Raw genomic sequence first — 27318 nt, forward strand, 5'->3', positions numbered from 1 at the left:
GGTTTTGGGCTTGTCCCCCAGTTTTGGGCTTGTCCCCAATTGCACGGGCTTGTCCCCAGTTTCGGGCTTGTCCCCAGTTCTGGGCTTGTCGCCAGTTGCACGGGCTTGTCCCCAATTTTTTATTTGGGCTTATCCCCACTCTGATGGGTTAAACCCCAATTAATATTACAAGTTGTTTGCAACAAATTTTCTAAGTTCAATAACAAGAATCAAGAATCATGGATTCAAAATCCTTGGCTTACTTCTACAAGAATCACCGAAGGATCTGTACTTATGATAACTTAGGTCTACCTAGACCCTATGGTATGATTTCTGTTAATGAATTTACATTGTCTTAGCTGGAATGATTTTAAACGTTTTAGTTTAAAGGATTATCCCTTTAAGGATATTCTATTCTGAAAATTTTTATCAATTTTTAAGGATATTCTATCCTACAATTTGTTTTTTCAGAATATTCTATCCTAAATATTTTTCATGAGAATATTTTATCCCAAAACTTCTTGCTCGAGATTATTGCTTAAAACATTCAACTAGATTAAATCTATATCAAACAAACTTTCAAAATAACAAGTAACAAACAGATAGTTATAAGTTTTATATTATTTAATATAAGTCGTTTGGACTTATCCAAAATCCTTAACCCGGATTTCACCATGCAAAAGATGGACCATCCACCCGGGTTAAGTAAGTAGTACTAATTGTTCATAAGTGCAGGAAAATAAAGAACAGGGGCAAAAGGTTTCATCGCCACAAACAGAGGATCCATTCACCTTTGCTACCCCCGCAAATTGTCTTAAGGATCATGGATCCTTTACCCTAGTTACTACTGTCTATTACAAACCATAGTTATTGTTCATAAAAACATCACAAAACAAAATAAAGAAAACGGGCTTGGGCCTTTTCTTCTATATCCTTCATCGCCCTGCTTCACCCTCCGCGGTTGCTTCCTTTCTTTATTTAGCCTCCTCTGCATCCTTCACCCCACTCACACCTGCTCCGCTAGCATCTCCCATTTCGCCTTCTTCTTCGTCCTCACCTCCACCCAAGTCAGACAAGGCTTGCTTCCAATTCTTGATGTCCCATGAGGATTTGTCAAAGGATGGGTCTTTAGCCTCAGTCACCAGCTTGATCCTAGCTTAGAGAACCAATTTAGTTGCCCAAATCTTTTCCTCGTTAGTAGCACGGTTGATCTCATCCTGCATTTTGACAGCGAGTGTGGATGCATGATCCTCCGCATGTTTCTTCTCCTTGGTCATTTTTTAGAGAGCCTTATCTTTAGTAGAAGCCATAGACCCCATCCCAGCAAGGGTCTCCTCATATTTTCCAACTATCCTCTCACGGTGGCCTCGAGCAGAGTTCACAACCTGTATAAGAAAATAAGACTAGATCAGAAGAATCCTTAATCTATAAACGAAGGTTAAGAGAATAAAGGATCCTTACGGCGGTCAACATCTCGAGCAATTGTTTCTCAGTGTCAAAGGGGTTCTCTGGTTCGGGGTTATTCTTCCTCTTAGCTCCTGACTTGGCTCAGGTTGTGACTGGACGAGGTTCAGATATCGGAGTGGACTTGGAGGTCTCCTTCTTTGCAAAAATAAAGTCGATATCTTCGAGTGAGAACTTGGATGCGTATTTCCCTGACTTCTGAGCACCTGTAAACAAGGATCCACAGATAAGTTTGCAATTATATTTTAATCAATATTGAATTTAGTTGTAAAGATACTTACTTGACATGTTTGATTCTAAATATGACTCCTGAAAAGTTTCAATAAATCTAGCTTGAAATGTTCTGATTGTAGGATCCAGTGCCAAGAATTTCTTGATTCTCTCTTCAAATCCAGGCAGATCAGACAACAAACCAAAGTTTTCAACTACACAAGCAATGAAAAGTATTAATAAAACAATTGAATATCCTACCTTGGTTACCTAAGGATCCTAGATCCTACCCTTTCGGGTCCACTTTTTGGGAAGGTCGGGTCCACCCGGAATGGAATCCCTTTTTACAAAGAAAAATTGATTCTTCCAAAGTGTGTCATTCTGAGTAACCTTGGAGATGGGAATCACTTGACGATGTTTCGAGTTGATAACAAAATGTTTGGAACCGTGGGAGACTAGGTTGTATAGGTACGTTAACTCCGATAAGCCGAACTCGACACCCTACTCTTCGATTATCCTCTCTATGGTATGAAAGACTCTCCATAACATCGACATGGTTTAGACGTAACTAATTCCCGTCAAGGAGAAGAATCTTTGGGTGAAGTCAGGAAAGGGATACTTGAATCCTATAAGGAATGGTTGGGCCGGAAAACAAACCCAGTTCGTTGATACGCAATCGCTGTGAGCTGTGGAATCGAAGGGTCGCAAAACGGTGTTGGCCGGGAAAGAGAACGGATATTATCAATCTCCGGATCCGTAAACTTACAGATCTCGGAAGACGGGGCTTGAAGGATGCCATGCGAGTTGAGTTCGTCGGGGTCGGTATGCTCAGAAGAGGAAGAGGATACAGAAATAGAAGACATGATCGAAAGAAAATGTAAAGAAGAGAAAGAAGGATACCTGAGTGACGGCTGGATGTGTGGTTATAAGAGGGTTATGATCGACGCATATAAAGGCGGTGTTTAATTATGGTTTATTGATAATAACTCCCTGACACACGTCTAATCATCTTCTTTTTTGCAGGGATTTGAAATTCAAAATAACAGCTGTGTTACACAATCACCCGCCATTTTGGGGGCAATTGTTAGGGCATGAATTTTATACTGAGGATCCATTATTCTTGACTGTCTTATGGATAGATTATCCTTAAGATATGTTTCAAGTAATGAAGGATCAAGGATCCTCGGTATTATTTATTTACTAATGATTGTATTTGAATGGTGATGTGTTAGCCAGGTATAACGACTTTATGACTCGGTCTACCTTAAACTTCGCTACTGGAAGCTCCCAAGCACGTGGTCAATGAACGTTGGAGGAGTTATGGACGAGTGGCAGGTTTTTAGGAAATGTTGTTAGTTGATATTTTCTTTATAAATATTGAGATGATGATCAATTAGGAATCACTTGTATTCTACACACACTTTGAGCAGAACTCATAATTCTCTCTATACACTAGTATTCATTGTAACATCGATCACAATCTCCAAACACTTGTAACCTTTTTTGTGATTAATAAATTGGTGATTAAAATGTGTCATTTAACATATTCATTTATAAATGACACATTTTACAGTTTGATGTGCGAAAATATATAAATAAATAAAACACAAATCTCAACTAAGCTTTAAAAACCAAACAATCTATCATAGTTCACACAAACGGAAAGTGTACCGGTCGCTTATAGCAAAGATTAGGAAAGTCCGGATATCGAACTCGAAGACACGTGAGAACGGCTCAGATTATAAACCTTAATTCAAGTCCTACCTTAAATTATTTAATTGATTTTATATATTTTTTCTATATTTTATTTTAATTAATTTAAACTAACTTAACTTAAGTTAACGAAACTGACAAGAAAACTTAACGAAACTTAACGGCACTAACGGAGCTCTCAAATATGATGAAGGTGAACCACCTAGGTAAGGTATCTTAGCGACTATCAACGACTCTCGGGTGACAACAAACACATAAAACCGGGTTCTAAAGGTTATCTAACTTGACAATTATAAGGGAAAATAGGTCCTCACGGTCAGTTTTACTAAAGACCCCTAAAACCGCCTAGAAAGAAAGATAATGTACGGTTGATTTTCTAAGTACCCAATTGATTTATTACTTGGTCCGTATCAAAATCACAAATTCCTCTAAAGCTCGTAAGCCTAACAAACCTAGGGAATAAGGGGTAATTCAATATTAAAGATTAAATAATTCAGCTTACAAATTAACCTAATCAACAGCAAGAAAACCGCACGTGGTCTCGCAACGGCAAACTAAATTGAATAGACCAAAGAGACAAACCAACTCCTAATTTCTTGGTCCAACTAAAAGGAGATTAACCATTGAGATGAACAACTTTAACCAAACAAACTCTATGGTGACGTCTACCACAAACAACCAAAAACACCAAGTAATTAGTCTAACATGCAATCCTAAACCAAACACGAAACTAATTCATGTAAAGATAAAATCACACGTGGTTTAATTAATATAATAACGAACAACTCAATAGCAATCATAGAATAAAATCATAATAATATGAATTTGACACTAGAAAATCAATTATATGTTCGTTACTCAACCCAAAACAATCATCAAAACATCGTCAATTAACCAAACCTAGGTAGTTCTAATGGATTTAGCCAATAACCATATCTAAAATAGTAATAAAAACATCGGCTGTCATATTCATAGTTAAAAACAAAAACACAATATAAGATTGTATGGTGAAAGAACCAGAGATTCGAACCACAAAAATACCACTAGTCAAAATTATCTTTAAATAACTTTTATTTAATCACTTGCCTTACTTCTCTTCTGGCATCAACCTTTCGTGGCCTCTCAAACTTTGTTTATTTTATTCCAAAAGATGTTGCCAACTTCAATGATGAAAAGATCATATTAATTTTTTTTCGTTTGCTTCCTCCCTGCTGCGATGCTGCTCCACACAATTCTCTCACCAAAAAAAATATATTATATATCTATATTGTGAGAACTCCCCTCGATGTGGCTGCTGTCCACTTTTAATAATAAAACCCTCTGTTTATATTCACTTTTGTTTCTTGCCTCCAAAGACTCCACCACCGACCTTCAATTCAAACCCTCGTACTTATTTTTGTTTCATGGGCCTCCAAGCTTTAATTTGATGTCCAGCCCATCATTATTCTCTCAAAGTAGTTCTACACATGACTTGAACTAATCAAATAACTCACGTACACACATAATTAAATATAATCACTAATTAAATTATAAACTAATTTGACTTCATGTCAACGTAAAATATATTTAAACTCATTCACTTTCTTTCTTTTATAATTCATTTACTATATTCGTATTAGCACTTCTTTATCTAGTGTTCGACATAACCACTCAACTTAACTTCTTGTCTTTTAAGACTTTTAAACTTTCACATATGAACCAATTAATAATAATATTTAATAAAAAAATATGGCTCAAAAGCACTTAAAAGTGTAGGAAATATTATTGAATTCGTATATAATTTAAACCACATCAAATATTCTCAAACTTAAAACTTTTTCGTCCCTGGAAAAGAAATCTACACAGGATCATAACCAAGTGAAAACAACAAACTCCCAGCTTATTTGATATTATTAAAACAATAGAAACAGCTCAACATATTGACCGCGATTGCCGATATTGTTGTCCACTTAAACCCAACCATCAGCCAATCAAGCCCCCCTTTTTCATTAAACGTTTTAAGTCCAAAAATTAAGGCTACACCTACCCCATCTCAGACAAAGAGATCTAGAAAATCTAGAGTCGAAGCAAACTGGTTCGACAAATCACAATAAGCCAAGGACTCGTTGATAGTACTAATTAGATGCACTCTGTGAAATTTTGATGTATGAATGGTCATGTGGAGGTCATACGAGCTATTCCTAAATATTATTGGACTTTGTCCTATAAATTCCTAATTTGATATTTATTGACTAAGAACCTTCGAGCCCCAATAGTGTATCCTCAGAGTCACTATCCCCAAGGTAACACGTAAACTCTAAGTCCCGTCTAGTATGTGCATCTTTGGCCTCTTTTACTAACTTTAAAAAATGCTTCTTTGGCATTTTCTAATACATAACTTTCTTCACAAGCATTTGCTTTTCTTGAACAACTTTGGATAATACAATACATAACAAACATTCAAAACATACTTTTTTTTCTTCTTTTTTTTTCATTTTTTTTTTCAATCTTTTATATCACCCTAAAATATATAACTATTTCTAAGCTCGTAAAAAGATGAACATGTGGTGTGTGCTGGTTTGAGTGCATTTAATTCTTACCATCTTAAAGTTTTCAGATTATGGTAATCCTCCCTAAGCATCGAAATTCGGTTTCACCGTTTTTAAATTATTATATATATAAAAACATGCTAAAGAGGACTATCAAAGCTAGTTGTGCCTACCGACACATCCCAAATCAGATATGCAAACCATCCCCTTTTTTAGTATTATATTATATTTTTCAAAAGTTCCAAGAGTTCGTTAGCACATTGGTAATAATATCAATTCCTGTTTAACATAGAAGAAAAACCATTTTCAAGGGACATTTTTCTTTAAAACTTTTGTTTTATTATTATTTTTTTAACATTTTTTTTTATTTTTTTCATAAATTTTTTTTCTATAACTAAGTAAAATAAATTCTCATCCCCACACTTAGAAAGAAATCGTCCTCGATGAGAACAAGAAAAAGAAATAAAATAAAATAAAAAAAAAACTTAAAAAGTAATCAAAATTAAAACAGAGAACGGGTTACTCCCCTGGTTTATATGCAGAATCTTCATCAGTTGTGTATCAATTGAGCGACCGTATAGCATTTCATTCGCGGTCGCAACCCCGGGAGAACCAGTTCCAAAATGCCATCAGAGCTACCATGCGCATAATAATACCTGCAATAACTCAAGCTCGCTCGCATGTAGCGACGTACAACACAGAAAAACAAAACGTAAGATATAAACATATTTTTGTATTTTTATGATTTTATAATTTTATTTTATTTTTTTGCTTTTGTTGGTTTTATATATATTTTTTTTAATTTTTATTTTATATTTTTTATTATAAATGAAAAGACAAACAGAATACCCTCAAAATCAGCTGCTCGAATGGAGATTGAGTACGAGCGGCTTCAATTGGGAGGATCCTTAGTAACAAAAATAGAAACAGATAAATCAAAAACAACTCGGTCTGCCTCCCTAAAGCGCTTGGTTTAACGGGTCCTCAGCCTGACCCCTCTCTCACTTCTAACCCAAAGATGCTGTTAGGCGCAAAACCTCTCCTTCCTCCATGCTCGCTTTCTCACCAATGTAGCGCTTTAGAAGGTGACCATTAACTTTGAAGCTCCCATTCTTGTCTTCAATTTCTACTGTTCCATACGGGAAAACTTCCTTGACTGTGTATGGTCCATACCATGGGGACTTAAGCTTTCCCGGAAATAATTTGAGTCGGGAATTAAACAGGAGTACGACGTCCCCACACTTGAACTGTTTATCACCTCTCAACTTCCTATCATGCAGCTCTTTGGTCCTCAACTTATAATTATCTGAGTGTGCATAAGCATGATCGCGGAGCTCCTCTAACTCATGTATCTGATGGAATCGGTTATCTCCAGCAGCCGAAAGATCAAGGTTAACTGTTTGAAGCGCCCAAGAAGCACGATGCTCCAACTCAACAGGCAGATGACAGGCTTTCCCATAAATCATCCGAAACGGTGTGGAACCAGTTGGAGTTTTGTACGCTGTACGAAAATCCCACAAAGCATCATCTTGTCGGACTCGGTTTAGCCCAACCCTCTTCTCAAGAATGCGTTTAATGCCCCGGTTACTCACTTCCACCTGCCCACTGGTCTGTGGGTGGTAGGCAGTCGCAAGCCGATGGGTGACCCCATAGCGTTGCAACGCCTTTTCCATCTGCGCGTTGCAGAAGTGAGTACCTCGATCACTGATCAAGGCTTTCGGTACACCAAAACGAGAGAAGAGATTTTTAAGAAATCTCACTACAACTCGGGCATCGTTAGAGGGCAAGGCTCTGGCCTCGACCCACTTGGAGACGTAATCAACTGCCACGAGTATGTACTTGTTTCCTCTAGATGACGGGAACGGGCCCATAAAAGCAATACCCCAAATGTCAAAAATCTCGCAAACCTGAATTGCATTCCGGGGAATCTCATTTCGGGATGAGATGTTACCAATACGTTGACATCGGTCACAGCTTTTTACGAACGCATGAGCATCTTTGAAAATAGAAGGCCAATAGAATCCTGAATCGAAGACCTTTTTAGCAGTAAGAACAACACCATGGTGACCTCCTGTCGGTCCCTCATGACAGTGGCTCAAAATCCGCCACCCCTCTTCGACATCCACACATCTCCTTTCAAGCTGATCGGCACCTATACGAAAAAGAAATGGGTCGTCCCAGATGTAGAACTTTACGTCGGCAAAGAATTTCTTCTTTTGCTGGTGAGACATTCTCTTAGGGAGGGAACCATCGACGAGGAAATTCGCGATATCGGCAAACCATGAGTAGCCATCATCCTGGGCTCTAACATACATGAGATTCTCTATCGGGAAATGGTCATTGATGATGACCCCAGCATCTCCAATCTCGGCTCTCTCAAGACGTGACAAGTGATCAGCCGCTACGTTCTCGGCCCCATTTTTATCACGGATTTCAATATCAAACTCCTGAAGTAGCAGGATCCATCGGATGAGACGAGGCTTAGCGTCCTGCTTGTTGAAAAGATAACGAATGGCAGCATGATCCGTGTAGACGACTGTTTTGGAAAGAACAAGATATGACCTAAATTTATCGAATGCAAACACTACAGCTAACAACTCTTTCTCGGTGGTAGTGTAATTCTCCTGAGCACTGTTTAGGGTCCGGCTCGCATAGTAGATCGGGTGGAAGTGCTTCTCCTTCCGCTGTCCAAGCACTGCTCCTACGGCATAGTCGCTCGCATCGCACATCAATTCGAATGGCAAAGTCCAGTCGGTAGCAATCATGATCGGGGCGTTAACAAGTTTGTCTTTTAGAAGATCAAACGTCTCGATACACTATTCAGAGAAGACGAATGGAGTGTCTTTCTCTAGTAGCTTGGTCATCGGTCTCGCAATTTTCGAGAAATCTTTAATGAAACGACGATAGAAACCTGCATGACCTAAGAAGCTACGGATTGATCTCATAGAAGTGGGCGGGGGAAGATTAGAAATGGTTTCAATTTTAGCTCGATCGACCTCGATCCCCGCACTCGAGATCCTATGTCCTAGAACAATGCCCTCGCGTACCATGAAGTGACAGTTCTCCCAGTTGAGGACTAGGTTGGTATCGACGCAACGAGCAATCATCTTATCAAGGTTGGAGAGACAATGATCGAAAGAATTCCCGAAGACAGAAAAATCGTCCATGAAGACCTCCATGGAATCCTCGATCATGTCGTGAAAGATCACCACCATACATCGCTGGAAAGTAGCTGGAGCGTTACAGAGTCCAAAAGGCATACGTTTATAGGCAAACGTACCGTAGGGGCAGGTGAATGTGGTTTTTTCCTGATCATCGGGAGAGATCGGGATTTGGAAATACCCAGAGAAACCATCCAGAAAACAGTAGTATTGCTGACCTGCCAAACGCTCTAGCATCTGATCAATGAAAGGCAGAGGAAAATGATCTTTCCTAGTGGCATCGTCCAGTCTGCGGTAGTCGATGCAGACTCTCCAACCGGTCACGGTCCTAGTGGGAATAAGCTCGTTCCTTTCATTGGTGACGACAGTCATGCCACCCTTCTTGGGAACTACTTGGACCGGACTCACCCAGGCGCTATCGATGGGAAAAATGATTCCCGTATCAAGGAGTTTAATGATTTCTTTCTTAACGACCTCTAGCATTTTCGGATTAAGCCTCCGTTGAGGCTGAACGACGGATTTGAAATTATCCTCCATGAGGATTTTATGAGTGCAGAATGAGGGATTAATCCCTTTTATGTCGATAATCTTCCATGCTATCGCCTCCTTATGCGCTTTCAGCACCTTCAACAACTTCAATTTCTCGACCTCCGTCAAGGCAGACGCGATGATGACGGGTAACTTCCTCTCCTCGTCCAGGTATGCATACTCCAAAATATCGGGTAGATCCTTAAGTTCTAAGGAGGAGGAGGGCTCTCAATAGAGGGTCGGTCCGTCGGATCGTCTCGCACGATCTCAACAGCAGACTCAGAATCTAGGGGCGGTGACACGGTGTCATCCATCAATGGTTGAGTGGTCATGGCAACCATCTCGACCTCTGAAATCTCCCTATCGAGAATCTGTGGGTCCAAGGTAGGTCCTCCACAGATGTCAGTGAAAAACTCCCGCACATGAGATACGATGGTGTCAACAAAATACAGGGAGTCATCCGCCGACTTGGGGTGCTTAAGTGACTGTCTTACGTCAAAGGTGACGTTATCATCCCCAACTTTCAGAATCAATTTTCCCTCACGGACGTCGATCAACGCCTGTGCGGTGGCAAGGAATGGTCGGCCTAAAATGAGTGGGACACTATCATCCTAATTCATATCTAGAATGACAAAGTCCACCGGGAAGATGAACTTGTCAATACGAACAAGCATGTTTTTGTGACCACCCCTCGCGGGTATTTCACGGAACGATCAGCAAGTTGGATACTCATTCGGGTTGGCCTCGGTTCACCATGACCCAACTTACTGAAAACAGAATACAGCATAAGATTGATGCTGGCCCCAAGGTCGGCCAAAGCATGTCGAACCGTATCGTCGCCTAAGATGCATGGAATTGTGAAACTTCCAGGATCGGCCATCTTTTCAGGCAACTTGCTCTGCAAAACTGCAGAGCACCCAGCACTCAACGGAATAGAAGAGACCTCAGCTAGCTTCTCCTTAATGGAAAGAATGTCCTTGAAGAATTTGGCATATTTGGGCATCTGAGTGAGTGCCTCAAGGAAAGGAATGTTCAGGTGAAGCTGTTTGAGAAGTTCAAGGAACTTGGAGTTTTTTTCCTCGTCTCTGTCCGATCGAAGTCTCCCAGGATAAGGCAGTTTGGGTTTGTAGACTCTCAGAGGTTGGTTTGATGATGATGAAGGTTTATCGGCCGGCTTCGTACTCGCTGGAATAGTCTGCTGGTGTGCCTCGGTCGGAGGAGGCTCCATCTGGATCTCCTCGTCCACCTTCTCTTCTTCATCAACCACGGGTGTGACAACTCTCGAAGGTCCAACCTCTTTTTCTCTTCTAGCACCGCTTCTAGTAGTCACCGCTTTGGCCAACCCTCTCGGATTTTTCTCAGTATTACTGGGTAGTGAACCTGGTGCTCTCTCGGATAACTTGCTGGCAATCTCTCCGACGTGACGCTCAAGATTAGCTAGAGACGTGGCTTGGTTCTTCAACATAGCATCGTGTTCCGCAAATTTCGCCTCATTTGTCACTCGGTTCCTCTCATCTCGCTTTAGCAGCTCAGCCATCATCTCCTCCAGTGAGGCTTTCTTCTTTTCTCTCCCCACTTGTTCCAAACTCTCCTGACTCGAATTCCCCTGCCCGAATAGATTCTCTCGACGCTGGTTTTGGTATTGGGCTTGGTAGCCACTGCCTTGTCCCCCTCGATAGTTATTCTGATTTCTCCAGCCAGTGTTCCCGCCGAAGGTGGGATTTTGATATCTCAAGGGGTTGTTGACGAAGTCAACCTCCTCCTGATTGCTACCCGGCTTAACAGGACAGTCAATGGTGTCGTGACCCCCTCGGCAAACCTCACACTTCACGACGCTCTTAATAGTAAGATCTCTAACGAGTTTGTTTAAAACATCAATCTGCGCCTGCATGCTAGTGTTCGAATCGACCTGAAGTACTCCTCTCGATGACGTGGAAGAATTTCTGCCCCCGTGCCCCTCGTAGCTCGCTGCTAGATCATCAAAACGGACGACGCACTCATCGGGATCTTTATTCTTAAGAAGGTTCCCGTTAGCAGTTTGGTTCAACATCTCTCTCACGTGCTGAGTGGCTCCATTGTAGAATTTCTCTATGAGCATCCACTTATCTAAACCGTGGTGAGGACAACTAAGAAGAAGGTCTTTGAATCTTTCCCAAACTTCCACGAAAGACTCGTCGGACCTCATGCGGAAAGAACAAATCTCCTCACGGAGTCGAGCGGATTTAGATGGCGAAAAGAATTTGGTCATGAATTTCTCTTGAAGGCCCGCCCAAGTGGTGATGAATCCAGCAGGTAGAGACTTCAGCCATTTGTACGACGGGGAAAAGACGGAGATAGATGGCTTCATTGTTCATGTTGCCGATATTGAAAGTTTAGCAGATTTGAACAAACATGTCGATGAGGATTGAAGGGTCTTCGCTCTCTATCCCTTCAAATTGGAGTGCGGTTTTGATGAGTTGCATGATGTGCGCAGGAATGGACCAGTTGCCAGCGGCGGCACCATTCGGTAAAGTGATGCTTGGCCTACCATAGTCAGCTACTACTCTCCTAGGCGGTTGGTCACCCATGTTCCTATCTCTAGAAGAATCGGAAGAAACAGAAGAAGAAGAAGAAGAAGAAGAAGAAGAAGAAGAAGAAGAAGAAGAATCAGAACCTGTCGGTGAAACGGAACGCTCTCTCTCGGGCTCGACTTTCTCGGTATCGTTAGACGTTTCAAGCTTCGGCGGTCCTTGTGAGCGGGTATGACGCATACGACTAAAAAGAAAAAAAAACTAAAATTAACTAAGCTAAAATTAAACTAAAAACAAATGAAATCAAATAAGCAAGTAAAACTAAAAAACAGGTAAGTCCCCAAACTCGGGTCGTTCTCTAATCGCCTCAAACCGTGTCCCCGGCAACGGCGCCAAAAACTTGATGTGCGAAAATATATAAATAAATAAAACACAAATTGCAACTAAGCTTTAAAAACCAAACAATCTATCCTAGTTCACACAAACGGCAAGTGTACCGGTCACGTATAGCAAAGATTAGGAAAGTCCGGATATCGAACTCGAAGACACGTGAGAACAGCTCAGATTATAAACCTTAATTCAAGTCCTACCTTAAAATATTTAATTGATTTTATATATTTTTATTTATATTTTATTTTAATTAATTTAAACTAACTTAACTTAAGTTAACAAAACTGACTAGAAAACTTAACGAGACTTAACGGCACTAACGGAGCTCTCAAATATGATGAAGGTGAACCACCTAGGTAAGGTATCTTAACGACTATCAACGACGCTCGGGTGACAACGAACACATAAAACCGGGTTCTAAAGGTTATCTAACTAGAAAATTATAAGGGAAAATAGGTCCCCACGGTCAGTTTTACTAAAGACCCCTAAAAACGTCTAGAAAGAAAGATAAAGTACGGTTGATTTTCTAAGTACCCAATTGATTTATTACTTGGTCCGTATCAAAATCACAAATTCCTCTAAAGCTAGTAAGCCTAACAAACCTAGGGAATAAGGGGTAATTCAATATTAAAGATTAAATAATTCAGCTTACAAATTAACCTAATCAACAGCTAGAAAACCGCACGTGATCTCGCAACGGCAAACTAAATTGAATAGACCAAAGAGACAAACCAACTCCTAATGTCTTGGTCCAACTAAAAGGAGATGAACCATTGAGATGAACAACTTTAACCAAACAAACTCTATGGTCACGTCTACCACAAACAACCAAAAACACCAAGTAATTAGTCTAACATGCAATCCAAACCAAACACGAAACTAATTCATGTAAAGATAAAATCACACGTGGTTTAATTAATATAATAATGAACAACTCAATAGCAATCATAGAATAAAATCATAATAATATGAACTTGACACTAGAAAATCAATTATATGTTCGTTACTCAACCCAAAACAATCGTCAAAGCATCGTCAATTAACCGAACCTAGGTAGTTCTAATGGATTTAGCCAATAACCATATCTAAAATAGTAATAAAAACATCGGCTGTCATATTCATACTTAAAAACAAAAACACAATATAAGATTGTATGGTGAAAGAACCAGAGATTCGAACCACAAAAATACCACTAGTCAAAATTATCCTTAAAGAACTTTTATTTAATCACTTGCCTTACTTCTCTTCTGGCTTCAACCTTTCGCGGCCTCTCAAACTTTGTTTATTTTATTCCAAAAGATGTTGCCAACTTCAATGATGAAAATATCATATTAATTTTTTTTGTTTGCTTCCTCCCTGCTGCGATGCTGCTCCACACAATTCTCTCACCAAAAAAATATATTATATATCTATATTGTGAGAACTCCCCTCGATGTGGTTGCTGTCCACTTTTAATAATAAAACCCTCTGTTTATATTCACTTTTGTTTCTTGCCTCCAAAGACTCCACCACCGACCTTCAATTCAAACCCTCGTACTTATTTTTGTTTCATGGGCTTCCAAGCTTTAATTTGATGTCCAGCCCATCATTATTCTCTCAAACTAGTTCTGCACATGACTTGAACTAATCAAATAACTCACGTACACACATAATTAAATATAATCACTAAATAAATTATAAACTAATTTGACTTCATGTCAACGTAAAATATATTTAAACTCATTCACTTTCTTTTTTTTATAATTCATTTATTATATTCGTATTAGCAGTTCTTTATCTAGTGTTCGACATAACCACACAACTTAACTTCTTGTATTTTAAGACTTCTAAACTTTCACATATGAACCAATTAATAATAATATTTAATAAAAAAACATGCTCAAAAGCACTTAAAGTGTAGAAAATATTACTGAATTCATATATAATTTAAACCACATCACAGTTACAGCATTAAGATGTTTTTACACCTGCCTGCTTACAAATTACCGAAATGTACTTATCACTCAACCATATCTATGACTGTGGTCATATTACTTATTGGCTAACACGTGTCCAATAAGTAACGTGTAATAGCCCAGTAGGCAAGCCTTGTATACAAAACCCCACAGTACCAGTAGTAACTATCTCGTAAGTCTACAGAGACTTAATCACTGTAATGTATTTAAAATAATTTAAAAATATATTTGAAACCATTTAGACCGTCTATCATGAGTTTTATAGGTTTTGAAATCATCATGACAGTGTCGGAAAAACAGTTGTCTCATGCAAATGTAAGTGGTACAAAAACTCGAATGTCTCACCTTGCAGGTTTACAATTACTGAACACCTCTTGGTATTAAGCACCTAGGATAAACACAATGTTGTATATATATATGTATAAAACCAATAATCATAACGATAATCACGAGAGTATAAACTTTACACGATAGCACAATGTCTTACCTTAATAGGCAGAGCCTTTGGATTCATGTATATTTCTTTTGATCGAATAGGATATCGTTACGATAACTCGGGTATTATACTCTTATATAATTATATGTGTGTGTGTGAATTCAGACAGAAAAGAAGTTTGAGCAAGGAATGAACGTCTCATTTCCAATCTATTTATAGCAGATTTTGGACCCCATCGCGATACGCGATGGCCATAAATAGAAAGGCGAAGCGTATCGCGAAGAATCTTGTAGCTTGGCCGAGTCAGCCCTAGGCATGCTACGTGGAACGCCACGTGGCATGAAACGTGTCACATCTACGTAACTTCCACGTCACGATACGAGATGTGTTTTTTGGGAGTCCATCGCGTATCGCTATGCCGCCAAGTTTCTGGATAAAATTACACGTCATCGCACTACGCGATGAGGCTAATCTAAATCCGTCGCATATCGCGATGGAAGGATTATTAAGAATCTTAATTTTTGACAAAAATACTAAGGCGGCCCTTAAGCGGCTCTGCGAGTGTGCGAAGTGCGAAGTGCAAAGTGCGCCATCAAAGCGCCACATTGCGCCCATCACACTTCGCCCGTGCGCGTGCACGTTCGGGTGCTTCGCACCATCCGCTGGGACCACTGGGTGTGATATTTCTTATAAGAACATTAACATGTGAGTTTTCTTTCTTATAAAGAGCTCGCTAGTTTTGTAATCTAGCGATGTGGGACAAGGACTTACAATCCTATTTATATCATGATGGAAGCTTCTCATTTTCTTTCCTCCATCAATGTGGGCTGGAATTTTCTCTTCTTTTGTTCCTTTATTTTTTATGGTTTGTTATAGTCTCCCCTCCTTATTTTGAATCTCGTCCTCGAGATTTGATTGGAATAAGTGTGGGTACTTCCGTTTCATTTCGGATTCCAATTCCCAAGTATATTCTGGCCCATGTTTTAAATCCCACTTCACTTTGACCAGAACTATTCTTTTATGTTTGAGATTTTTTACCTTTCTATCTTAAATTTGCAAAGGTTTCTCAATGAATTTCAACTTTTCATTTACCTTTATATCTTGAAGGGGTACTTCTAGTGATTTATCAGCTAAACATTTCCTTAAGTTACTCACATGAAATACATCATGTATACCTGACATTTCCTCTGGTAATTCTAGCTGATAGGCTACTGGTCCAATTCGTTTGATAATTTGAAATGGTCTAGCAAATCGTGGACTTAACTTTCCTCTCTTGCCGAATCGGATTACTCCTTTCCATGGAGATACTTTCAGTAGCACTCTATCTCCAACTTGAAATTCCAATGGTTTGTGTCGATGATCTGCATAACTTTTATGTCGATCTCGTGCGGTCTTTAATATTTCCTTAACTTGATTTATCTTGTCAGTACTTTCTTGAATGATTTCAGGACCTGATAATTGTTTTCCTCCTATTTCTGCCCAACATACTGGAGTTCTGCACCTTCGTCTATAAAGGGATTCAAATGGGGCAGCATTAATACTTGTATGATAACTGTTATTATAGGAGAATTCTATTAGTGGTAAATGGTCATCCTAATTTCCACCAAAATCTATTATACATGCTCTTAGCATGTCTTCCAATGTTTGTATGGTCTTTCACTTTGACCATCAGTCTGTGGATGGTATGCTGTGCTCAAGTTTAGTTTTGTTCCCATAGCTACTTGGAAACTTTTCCAAAAATGAGAAGTCAAACGGCTATCCCGATCCGATACAATGGATAATGGAACTCCATGTAATGAGACAACCTTGTCTACATATAGCTTAGCTAATTGTTCCATTTTAAAAGTTTCCTTCATTGGTATAAAATGAGTTGATTTTGTTAATCTATCCACAATTACCCAGATTGTGTCATTACCTCTTCTTGTGGTAGGTAATTTGGTAACAAAATCCATTGTTAGAAATTCCCATTTCCATTCTGGCATTTCTAATTGTTGAAATTATCCTGATGGCTTTTGATGTTTTGCTTTAACTTGTGAACAAGTTAAACATTTTGAAACATAACTAGTTATGTCATTTTTCATTCCTATCCACCAGTAGATTTTCTTCAAATCTTGATACATTTTATCTCGTCCAGGATGCATTTTGTATTTGGATTTATGGGATTCTTCGAGAATCTTTTCTCGTAATCCTCCTATGATTGGTATCCAGATCCTGTTTCTCATTCGGAGAATTTCATCATTTCCTTTGACAAGTAGATCAATGGTACCATTTCTTTTCTCATCAGCAATATTATTTGCTTCTATTGCTTGTTTCTGAGCATTCTTACTTCATCAATTAAATTGATTTGAAGTTCTAACCTTAAGACTCGCACTCTTTTAGGTTTCTCATGCTCTTTTCTACTTAATGCATCGGCTACTATATTAGTCTTGCCTTCACGATATTGGATTTCACAATCATAGTCGCAAGAATTTACATCCAGCGTCTTTGCCTCATGTTAAGCTCTTTTTGCCTAAAGATATATTTTAAACTTTTATGATTTGTAAATACAGTAAACTTACTACCATATAGATAGTCTCACTAGATCTTTAAGGCAAAAATTATTGCTCCCAATTCTAAATCATGTGTTGTGTAATCCTCTTCATGCTTCTTTAACTGTCTAGATGCGTAAGCAATAACTTTTTTATGTTGCATTAGTACGCATCCCAATCCTGATTTAGAAGCATCACATCAAACTGTGAAATCTTCAGTTCCTTCTGGTAGTGCAAGTATTGGGGCATTTGTTAACTTTTTCTTCAAAGTTACAAAAGCTTCTTCTTGCTTAGGTCCCCATTCAAACATGACGTTCTTACACGTTAACTTGGTTAATGGAACTGCTATTCGGGAAAAATTTTGAATGAAACGTCTATAATATCCTGCTAATCCTAAGAAACTTTGAATTTCTGTTGGAGTCTTAGGAATTTCCCATTTTGTAATAGCTTCTATTTTAGCAGGGTACACTTGAATACCTTTATGGTTAATCAAGTGTCCTAGAAACTGTACTTCCTGTAACCAAAACTCACACTTTGAGAATTTAGCGTAAAGCTTCTCTTTTCTCAATAGTGTCAAAAGTGTATGAAGATGTTTGGCATGATCTTCACTGGTTTTGGAATAAATGAGTATATCGTCTTTAAAAACGATTACAAATTTATCCAAATATGGTTTACATATTCGGTTCATCATATCCATGAATGCAGCTGGTGCATTGGTTAAACGAAATGGCATGACTGTAAACTCATAATGACCATATCTTGTTCGAAAAGCTGTTTTAGGAATATCTTCTTCTTGCACTTTTAATTTGTGGTATCCTGAGCGTAAATCGATTTTAGAAAAGTATCGAGTTCCTTGGAGTTGATCAAATAAATCATCAATTCTCGGCAAGGGATACTGATTCTTAATTGTGACTTTATTCAACTCTCTATAATCGATACACATACGCATTGACCCATCTTTCTTTTTGACAAACAACACTGGTGCTCCCCAGGGTGATGAGCTAGGTCGTATAAAACCTTTTTCTAGCAATTCATCTAATTGCTTATTTAATTCTATCATCTCTATTGGCGCTAATCTAATTGGTGCTTTAGCAACTGGCGCTATCCTGGTATTATATGGATTCTGAATTCAACTTCTCGATCAGGCGGTTGTCCAGGTAAATCTTCTGGAAAGACGTCTATTCTGATACTACCGGAATTTCTTTTAGCTCTTTTCCTTTGGCGCTAATGATTACAAAAATCATATATGCTACGCTTTGTTTCCTTAGATAGCTTGCCAATTTCATTACTGATATGAACTTCCTAGGCTTGAGCATTTTATCTCCTTGAATGGTAATGATTTTTCCCGTTGGCGTACGGCTTTCAATAGAATTTGTATTACATAAAATTCGAGCATGATTGGCTGCTAACCAATCCATTCCTAATATGACATCGAATCCAGCCAAATTCATTGGGAGTAAATTTGCTTTAAACTTGTAGCCTGGTAAATTTATGTTTTATTCTTGAAGTACTTCATGAATACGAATGGAGTTTCCATCTGCCATTTCTACTGTACAAACTTGATGAAGTTTGGTTAATGGCTGATGTAAGGCTTGGCAAAACTTTGTGTTTATAAAACTTTGATTTGCTCCGGATTCAAAAAATACTTTAGCGTAAACGTTATTGATAAGGAACGTACCCGCAATGACGTTTGGAATCATTGCCGCTTCTTGAGAAGTAAGCTGAAAAGCTCGTGCATTCTTCTTAGGCCCATCTGTGTTCTTTGCTTTGTTGTCAGACACCTTTATCAATTTTGGACATTCTGGACGGATGTGGCCAGGTTCTCCACAGTTGTAGCAAACACGACTCTCTTTTCTTCTACATTCTTCATCCGTATGTCCAGTCAGTTTGCAAAAATTGCAATACTTAGTTTTCTTAAAAGCGCATCTCCCTGAATGCCTTTTTCTGCAAATTTTACAGAAAGGATGAGCATAAGATTGTCCTGTTCCTTTCTTCCAAAATTATTGGGTTATCTTCTGGGCTAGATCTTTCTTTTTATTTTCTTCCTGAGTTCGGACTAATCCGTCTGTCATGGTATTAGCTAGCTCAACTGTTTCTTCAATAGTCTGAGGTCTAGCTGACTTTACCAGATCATGAATTTCACTTACTAATCCCCAAATATAACGAGAAATTAGTATTGATTCTGGTGAAGCCAAAGCCGGTACCATTCTTGCATATTCGAAGAATTTTGTCGTATACTCACAACACTTCACACCTTCCATCTTATGGTTTAAGAATATAATAGCAATCTTTTCTCTTTCATGAGGAGGACAAAATTTCCTTTCTACTATTTCTTTAAATTCTTCCCAAGTCATAGTATAGACTATGTGACTTCCCTTTGACTGGAGAACTGTGTTCCACCATTCCATTTCTTCATTAATGAAGAGGTTAGATGCATATAATATTTTATCTTCTTCAGCACATTTAATGATTCTTATGATGGCTTTTGTCTTCTCTAACCAGCGTAGTGCTGAAGTAGGTCCTTCATTTCCAGAGAATTCGGTTGGTTTACAGGCTAAGAAATCCTTGTAAGTACAACCATGTACTTTTGACTTTTTGGGTAATGGGTTGCTATTTCCTCCATTCACGCTATGACTAGTCTCATTGTTAGACTTGCGTTTATTACTCTCGGTCTTATGCCTAATTGCAAAAACATGTTGCTTAATAGCATTAGAAATTAAAGGAATTGCTTTAGTGATTTTCAGAGCTATCATATTTTCAATAGCATTCATATTCAGACGATTTTCTTGATTATGAATTTCATGATTATGCTCGTTTCCGTGATTGTGCTCATTTTCGTGATTGTGCTCATTTTCATGATTGTGCTCATTTTCGCGATTGTGATCATTTTCACGATTGTGCTCATTCGACATCTGAATTACATATAAGAAAGAAATTATTAATATCGTAATCAAATAATAAGGTAGCAAGATATTAATAACACATAAGCATAAAATAACACATAGGCACAGAATATGTCAAAATCGTCGATCTTTGCGACATTTACTCTTTTTTTATATATATGCATCACTATATTTTATATATACACACTTTTACATATTTGCGTCAATACACACCTTTCTTACATACATACACACTTTTATTTTTATCAAAGAAATTACGATAATGAACATATAAATATTATATATATAGTTTATATGTATGGTTCTCGGTCTAAGTACTTCCAGGTTAAGTTCTCCCCCATATTTCTTATTTTATTCTCGGTATCTATTAATTCTTCCCCGTAATGACGGAGCTTAGACGTCATTGCTGGTGTCATGTTGGGGTAGTTTGAGGTTTCAGCCTGGAACGGTGCATATGGATTTGTCATCATCGTTTGATATTGCCAATCATTTGTCCACCATTCTTCCAACTGGGCTTGGTTGATTATATCATCAGGGAGCAGTGTATTATTTGGATCCTGGGATGACATATTAGGGTTGCTGAAACTTCCTGCACCTATATTGTTGAATATTGGTTGAAAGATTTCACATTCATCTAGGCATCTGCCTAGTCTCTCCTGCATTGGTATTGTTGACATGGGTGGTGGTAAAGTTGGTGGTGGTTCAATTGGTTGTGGTTGAGTTGTTTGTTCAGGTTGTGGTGGTGGTTGTATGGCTGAGGTCCTTCCTTTCTTATTTTTTCTCAACCCTCTTTGCCAGTCTTTGAGTCTTCTTCTTCTTTTAGGCTTTGGTTTTTCAACAGGTTGTTGTGCTTGAAACCATAGGTTCAGGGTGTTGTTCACTGGTTTGTCCTTCTTCCATATCCGTAGTGTTAACGGATATATTTTCAAATGCTTCTATGAGCTCGCTCATACTGTTAAGCAAAAACAATAAAACAACGAACTCCAAAAGAAAATAGTATTTATTTTCACGTGTGGTTAGAAGCTTATATGTATGGTTAACACATAGCTTAATGCATGTATTTCCTAACTCTTAATTTTAAGAATAGGTATTATTAAAATAACCATGTTACTTAAACCAGTGGCTCTCATACCACTTCAGCTGTCACAGCCCCCGACCCCTATACCCTGGGAGGGAAGCCGTGAACATTGATTGGTGGTATCGGTGTTTATTAAATTATTTTGCAGCAGAATATTTCATCTGAACCGTAGATAGGAAAAATGATCAGAGTTATAAAAACACCATAATTATTATTATGATAAACCGGGAATTTAATCCTTTTTGATACAAACTTAAGTTTTATAGAGTTAAACCCTAATTAACAAAACACGTTTCTTTATTCTGGTGACAAGCCACTTATTTAAGCTGGAAGCCCGCAGGCATCGTTCCTTTGTCTCTAACAAGTCACCTGAAACATGTTTAAAATATTTGATCAGCAAGAAATATTGTTGAGTGCATTCATTTATAAATGACACATTTTACAGTTACAGCATTAAGATGTTTGTACACCTACCTGCTTACAAATTACCGAAAGGTACTTGTCACTCGACCGTATCTATGACTGTGGTCATATTACTTATTGGCTAACACTTGTCCAATAAGTAACGTGTAATAGCCCAGTAAGCAAGCCTTGTATACAAAACCCCACAATACCAATAGTAACCATCACGTAAGTCTACAGAGACTTAATCACTGTAATGTATTTAAAATACTTTAAAAGTATATTTGAAACCATTTAGACCGTCTATCATGAGTTTTATAGGTTTTGAAATCATCATGATAGTGTCGGAAAAACAGTTGTCTCACGCAAATGTGAGTTGTACAAAAACTCGAATGTCTCACCTTGCAGGTTTACAATTAATGAACACCTCTTGGTATTAAGCACCTAGGATAAACACAATGTAGTATATCTAGATTAGTATAAAACCAATAATCATAACGATAATCACGAGAGTAGAAACTTTACACGATGGCACAATGTCTTACCTTAATTGGCAAAGCCTTTGGATTCGTGTATATTTATTTCGATTGGATAGGATATCGTTACGATAACTCGGGTATTATACTCTTATATAATTATATATGTGTGTGTGTGTGTGTGTGAATTCAGAGAGAAAAGAAGTTTGAGCAAGGAATGAACGTCTCATTTCCAGTCTATTATAGCAGATTTTAGACCCCATCGCGATACGCGATGGCCATAAATAGAAAGGCGTCGCGTATCGCGAAGAATCTTGTAGCTTGGCTGAGTCAGCCCTAGGCATGCTACGTGGCATGCAACGTGTCACGTCTGCGTAACTTCCACGCCGCGATACGCGATGTGTTACTTTTGGGAGTCCATCGCATATCGCTATGCCGCCAAGTTTCTAGATAAACTTACACGTCATCGCGCTACATGATGAGGCTAATCTAAACCCGTCGCGTATCGCGATGGAAGGATTATTAGGAATCTTAATTTTCGACAAAAATAATAAGGCGACCCTTAAGCAGCTCTGCAAAGTGCAAAGTGCGTCATCAAAGCGCCACATTGCGCCCATCGCATTTCGCCCTAGCCCGTGCCCGTGCGGGTGCTTCGCACCCTCCGCTAGGACCACTGGGTGTGATGTCTTATAAAAACATAACATATGAGTTTTCTTTCTTATAAAGAGCTCACTAGTTTTGTAATCTAGCAATGTAGGACAATGACTTACAATCCTATTTATATCATGATAGAAGCTTCTCATTTTCTTTCCTCCATCAATGTGAAATGGAATTTTCTCTTATTTTGTTCCTTTATTTTTATGGTTTGTTATAAGGTAGAAGCTAACTTACCCCTTAGACTGCTTGTTATAGTTAGGTTAGTTAAAGCGTCATTTTACTGTCACGTAGGTACTTGCTTTAACTAACCCACCCTATAACAAACGCATTATGGTTTAGCTAGATATTAAAAAAAACAAAAATAAATAAAAATATGTGATCGGCTTAAACATGTTGAGAGGCCACCATTTATTCCTTTGGCGCTCGTTATTGTGCTACCGTGTCCACCTTTGTGCCGCCCCCTTAATGCCATGGCACGGTGTAGCCATCTTTAAGGGGTGGCCACATCACCTTTGGCGCTTGGTTTGCAGCCCCACAACCAGGCTTACTACTGAAAACAACTTGTTACTGCTAAGGGAGTTACGCGTGAATGTATATTATGATGACATCATCAAGATACAAACGGAAGCCTTTATGTAATTAACAGAATCAATTCTTATGGATTTAGTGACGGGAATTTGGTTGACTTATTGTTAATAGCCCTTCAAGACAGCAGAAACATTAAAACAAGATGCTTCTAGAGTGAGTACATAATACAAATAACTGCCCGGCCGGCCGGCAGCAACAAACAAACAACCGACACGTGGCAGCAAGGAACAAAGGGCAAGTGCAAAACTTCCATCATCTTTCTTCCATTATCAGTCATCTGTTCCATACCATAATTTACTTCAGATGTCTAAGTAAACATGTAGCATGTCATAACTGTTACCAGCCGACGGTGCCAACTTCTAGAAATTACAAGTAAACTAGATTATGTTTAACCTCGAACTGGTTAAATGGGTCAAATCAACCAGTTTAGCTAAAATGGAAACGAGTCGAAAGTTACAAGGTGTATTTTTCATTTAGATTATTTATAAAGAAATTAGAAATGTACAGACAAATAACATAAGACATATTTAAGAAAATTTGTGTATCAAAATTAACATAACCGGAGTTGTGAGGTTAAATTTAATGAACAAATAGGTAAATTTGTCACTGATGTTGTGAAATAATAAGGTTGCTGTTTGGCCTGTTTGTATAAAATTTGGGTTATATTTGTGTGTAAATGGCCAAAAGGGTTTAGCTAAAACATTTTACTAGTGCAGAAAACCTACTGCTAAATTTAGTATAACACACTTTTTGCGATCATATTAATTCAAAACAGTATCTATGAAAGAATATTTTATTACGGATGTTTAATTAAAAAAATATGTTATTATAGAGGCAGTTTAGTAGGTTTTTTATGCATTTGAAATACACTTCAAATGAGTTTCAATCTGTTTGACCGGTTCGACCCGTTTCATATTTAGTTAAAATTGTTTGTTATAACCCATTTGACCCATTAAAGATAAAATATAATAGAATAGCAGACTAATTTGTTGAAAAGTGGGTCAAAATCGTCTTCTTTTAGATACGTCCCGACGAAAAATCATGAATATAAGACAACGAAAAATGAAAAACTCACCACGCAATATTGTCCCAATGTAGAAAACCACCATGGCCTCTAGCATTTGTGAATTTGTAAGTGGGACCCAAGACTACAAAAACAAACAACAGTAAGTTGATTTAAGTTTCACCTACAGATTCAAAAACACAAATATTTTCATTTTGCCAAAAAAAATAACCAAATGGCCCAAATTACCTTCATAACCTTCAAGTATTGGATCTTCTGATAACAGAAGTGGTGTATCTAAGTCAATATATCTATTCAAAAATAAAACAAATGTTAAAGACTTTGCAACAGATGTTATCTTTTGAAGATAATAACTTACTTAAATCCCCCTAAACCAGCAGCAAGATGACCTGCAAAGCCCATGGCAAGTCTAGTTTCAACCATACCACCAATCATCAAATCGAGCCCCGAAGCTTTCGCAAACTCAATAATATCAAGAGCTCCTAGGACGCCTACTTTGGCAAGTTTAATATTAATCACATCAGCAAGTTCTCGTTTCACTATTTCCTTAACATCTGCTAAACTCCTGCAACTTTCATCAGCAGCAACCGAAACACCATATTTAGATTTGGCAATTTGAGTGACGTGGCCAAGACCTTCCCAATCGTCTCTGTGAACCGGTTGTTCAAAAAGTACAGGTGTCACCTCCATTTCTGTAAATGTATGACATCAATAAAAAGGATTAACCTTTGTAACAAGTATTCACTAATAAGTTTACCTTGTAACTTTCGAAGAACTTGAATGGCTTCTGAGGAAGTGTATCCTTCGTTAGCATCTAAAATAAAAAGACAATGTGGGTGGGCTCCACGTATGGCTTTAAGCACTTCAATATCTGCATTTAGATCTTTTCCGACTTTAAGCTTCAAAGTTTTGAACCCTTGTTTATAATACTTTGCAGCCAGTTGACCAGCTTCGGTTGGAGTAACAATAGGTATCTACACTAACACAACACCTTCATTAATGTTCATCCTTGTTATTGTAGTGTATTCAGAGGCTAGTATTTCGCGCATTGATATATCAATAATCAGCTAAGACATAAAGTTTTTAAGAATGCAAGGTTCTAATCTGTGAAATTGGATGATGGAAATCCGACCAAATGATTCCTGTATATAGAGGTTAAAGCAGCCCTTCATAAAACATCATGACTGAGTGTTGACGGTTATAACTTATAACTGATGCAGTTACAAGAACTTTACTACTGCTGCTTCAATTGGTACTGAGCATTAGTTTCGGTACTGAAGACCAAATTGAACCACCAAGGTGTATAAAAAGTAGAATAATGTTAATCAAGGGTGCACTCCAAACATCTTAAATTATATTAGTGTACACATGATTTCTTCATTTTGTTTTAATTGAATCCCAAAATGTCCTGAAGCTACTAAAAGATTAGACACATATGTTAAACATAGACAAGAAGACACTAGCAACAACAAAGTACATGAAACAGAAACATAAATTACTTGGATGAGAACCGAACTGTTATATCTGTGGTTATTATATTTGACACCCCACCAAAGAATCTCCATAAAGGTGTACCGATGCTGGTTGCAGCTGCATCAATCACAGCCATCTCCACCCCAGCTCTAACCTTCAAAAATAAAGCCCATTTTAACTAGGACTGTATATGAACCTAATATAATAATAATAATAATAATAATGTCCGTTGGTTGAGCTTTAAGCGAACAGAGTTCACTTTTATGCCGAAACATTCGATACAAGGGGATTTCGAAACGAATCATCTGGAATTCACACCAACGAACAATTAAATGATGAAACCACTTACTGAAGCAAAACCATGTCCAGGCAGGAGTTGACCAATCTCTCTCAACACCTCACCCAAACTCATAGCCTCAGACTGTTTCAAAAACTCACAAGCCTCACCGGCTTTCACCAACGCCTCGGTCTGATCCTCGGCCGTGACAAAGGGCAGGATCGGAGCCTCCCCCCACCCGCAACACCCGTTGCTCAATTCGACACGAATCGCCACGTTCTCGACGCCCTCCAGCCTGGAGGTGGCGATCGTAAAAGGCGCGATCAATGGGACGTTTAATCGACGGCCTTCGGCTCGGTGAATGTTGACCGTGAAACTGTCCATCAAGTTTTTGAAACATAAATGAGATTTAGTAGTTGCAGTGCTGGCCATCATTGCCACCGTGGTGCATCGGTTGTCATAATAATTATGTTTTATTGGGGAAAATAGAGGAAATGAAGCCATTATTACCATTACAATTTACAAGGGGTGGATGAAGATTGGAGAAAAGGTGTTTGATTCCGAGGAAGGTGGTGCTTCCGGTTCCGCCATTATTTATTTATGGGGTGTTTGGCCATAGCTTTTTTAACCTAAGCTTATAGATTTTTTAGCTTTTTTTTAACAAAATAAGTTTAAATTGGTGTTTGGCTGAGCTTTTAAGCTTATGCTTATTAGCTTATATAAGATCATTTGAATAAGTTTATGTGAAGATGGATTTTTAGCTTATTTAATAAAAGCTTATTTGTTTAAGGGTGTAAATTACTCATTTGTCCTCAAATGGTGATGGATTAGTAATTATAACTCTAACAAATTAAAGAATGTTAGATTTAACAACTTATTAAGACACATAATTAACTTGTAGAATATAAACTAATCCAAACACTTGAAAATAGCTTATCAAATAATAGAAAAAAAGCTATAAGCTAATTTTATATATAAGCATAAGCTAGAAAATAAAAGCTAGGCCAAACACCCCCTATATATATATACTTGCTTTAG

General features: G+C 38.1%; 1 protein-coding gene across 3 annotated transcripts; it reads right to left on the reverse strand.

Moving 5' to 3' along the window:
* Nucleotides 1–23497: 23497 nt before the first annotated feature.
* LOC143569900 (L-Ala-D/L-amino acid epimerase) lies at nt 23498–26844 on the reverse strand. 3 transcript variants are annotated; one of them, XM_077055697.1, is made up of 7 exons: nt 26353–26840; nt 26047–26157; nt 25288–25504; nt 24889–25222; nt 24759–24820; nt 24582–24654; nt 23498–23783 (listed from the first exon to the last, which is right to left on the reverse strand). In XM_077055697.1, coding segments are annotated over exons 1-7 (1239 nt in total). In that variant the 5' UTR covers nt 26794–26840; the 3' UTR covers nt 23498–23782. The 3 variants fall into 3 exon arrangements, with proteins under 3 accessions (XP_076911812.1, XP_076911813.1, XP_076911811.1); XM_077055698.1 differs by lacking the exon at nt 26047–26157 and having other exon boundaries at nt 26353–26844; XM_077055696.1 differs by lacking the exon at nt 23498–23783 and having other exon boundaries at nt 24578–24654.
* Between the last annotated feature and the right edge of the window lie 474 nt (nt 26845–27318).

Source organism: Bidens hawaiensis, unplaced genomic scaffold (genome assembly GCF_021521415.1).
Source record: "Bidens hawaiensis isolate Kalapana, Puna unplaced genomic scaffold, B.hawaiensis_p1.1 tig00024798_1, whole genome shotgun sequence".
Taxonomy (NCBI): domain Eukaryota; kingdom Viridiplantae; phylum Streptophyta; class Magnoliopsida; order Asterales; family Asteraceae; genus Bidens; species Bidens hawaiensis.

Coding starts and splice junctions, on each gene's coding strand:
- LOC143569900 (XM_077055696.1), bottom strand. CDS start 26,793: ATGGTAATAATGGCTTCATTTCCTCTATTTTCCCCAATAAAACATAAT. Junction 24,821..24,888: donor GCTGGTTTAGGGGGATTTAA/GTAAGTTATTAT, acceptor ATTTTTGAATAG/ATATATTGACTTAGATACAC. Junction 24,655..24,758: donor AATACTTGAAGGTTATGAAG/GTAATTTGGGCC, acceptor TTGTTTTTGTAG/TCTTGGGTCCCACTTACAAA.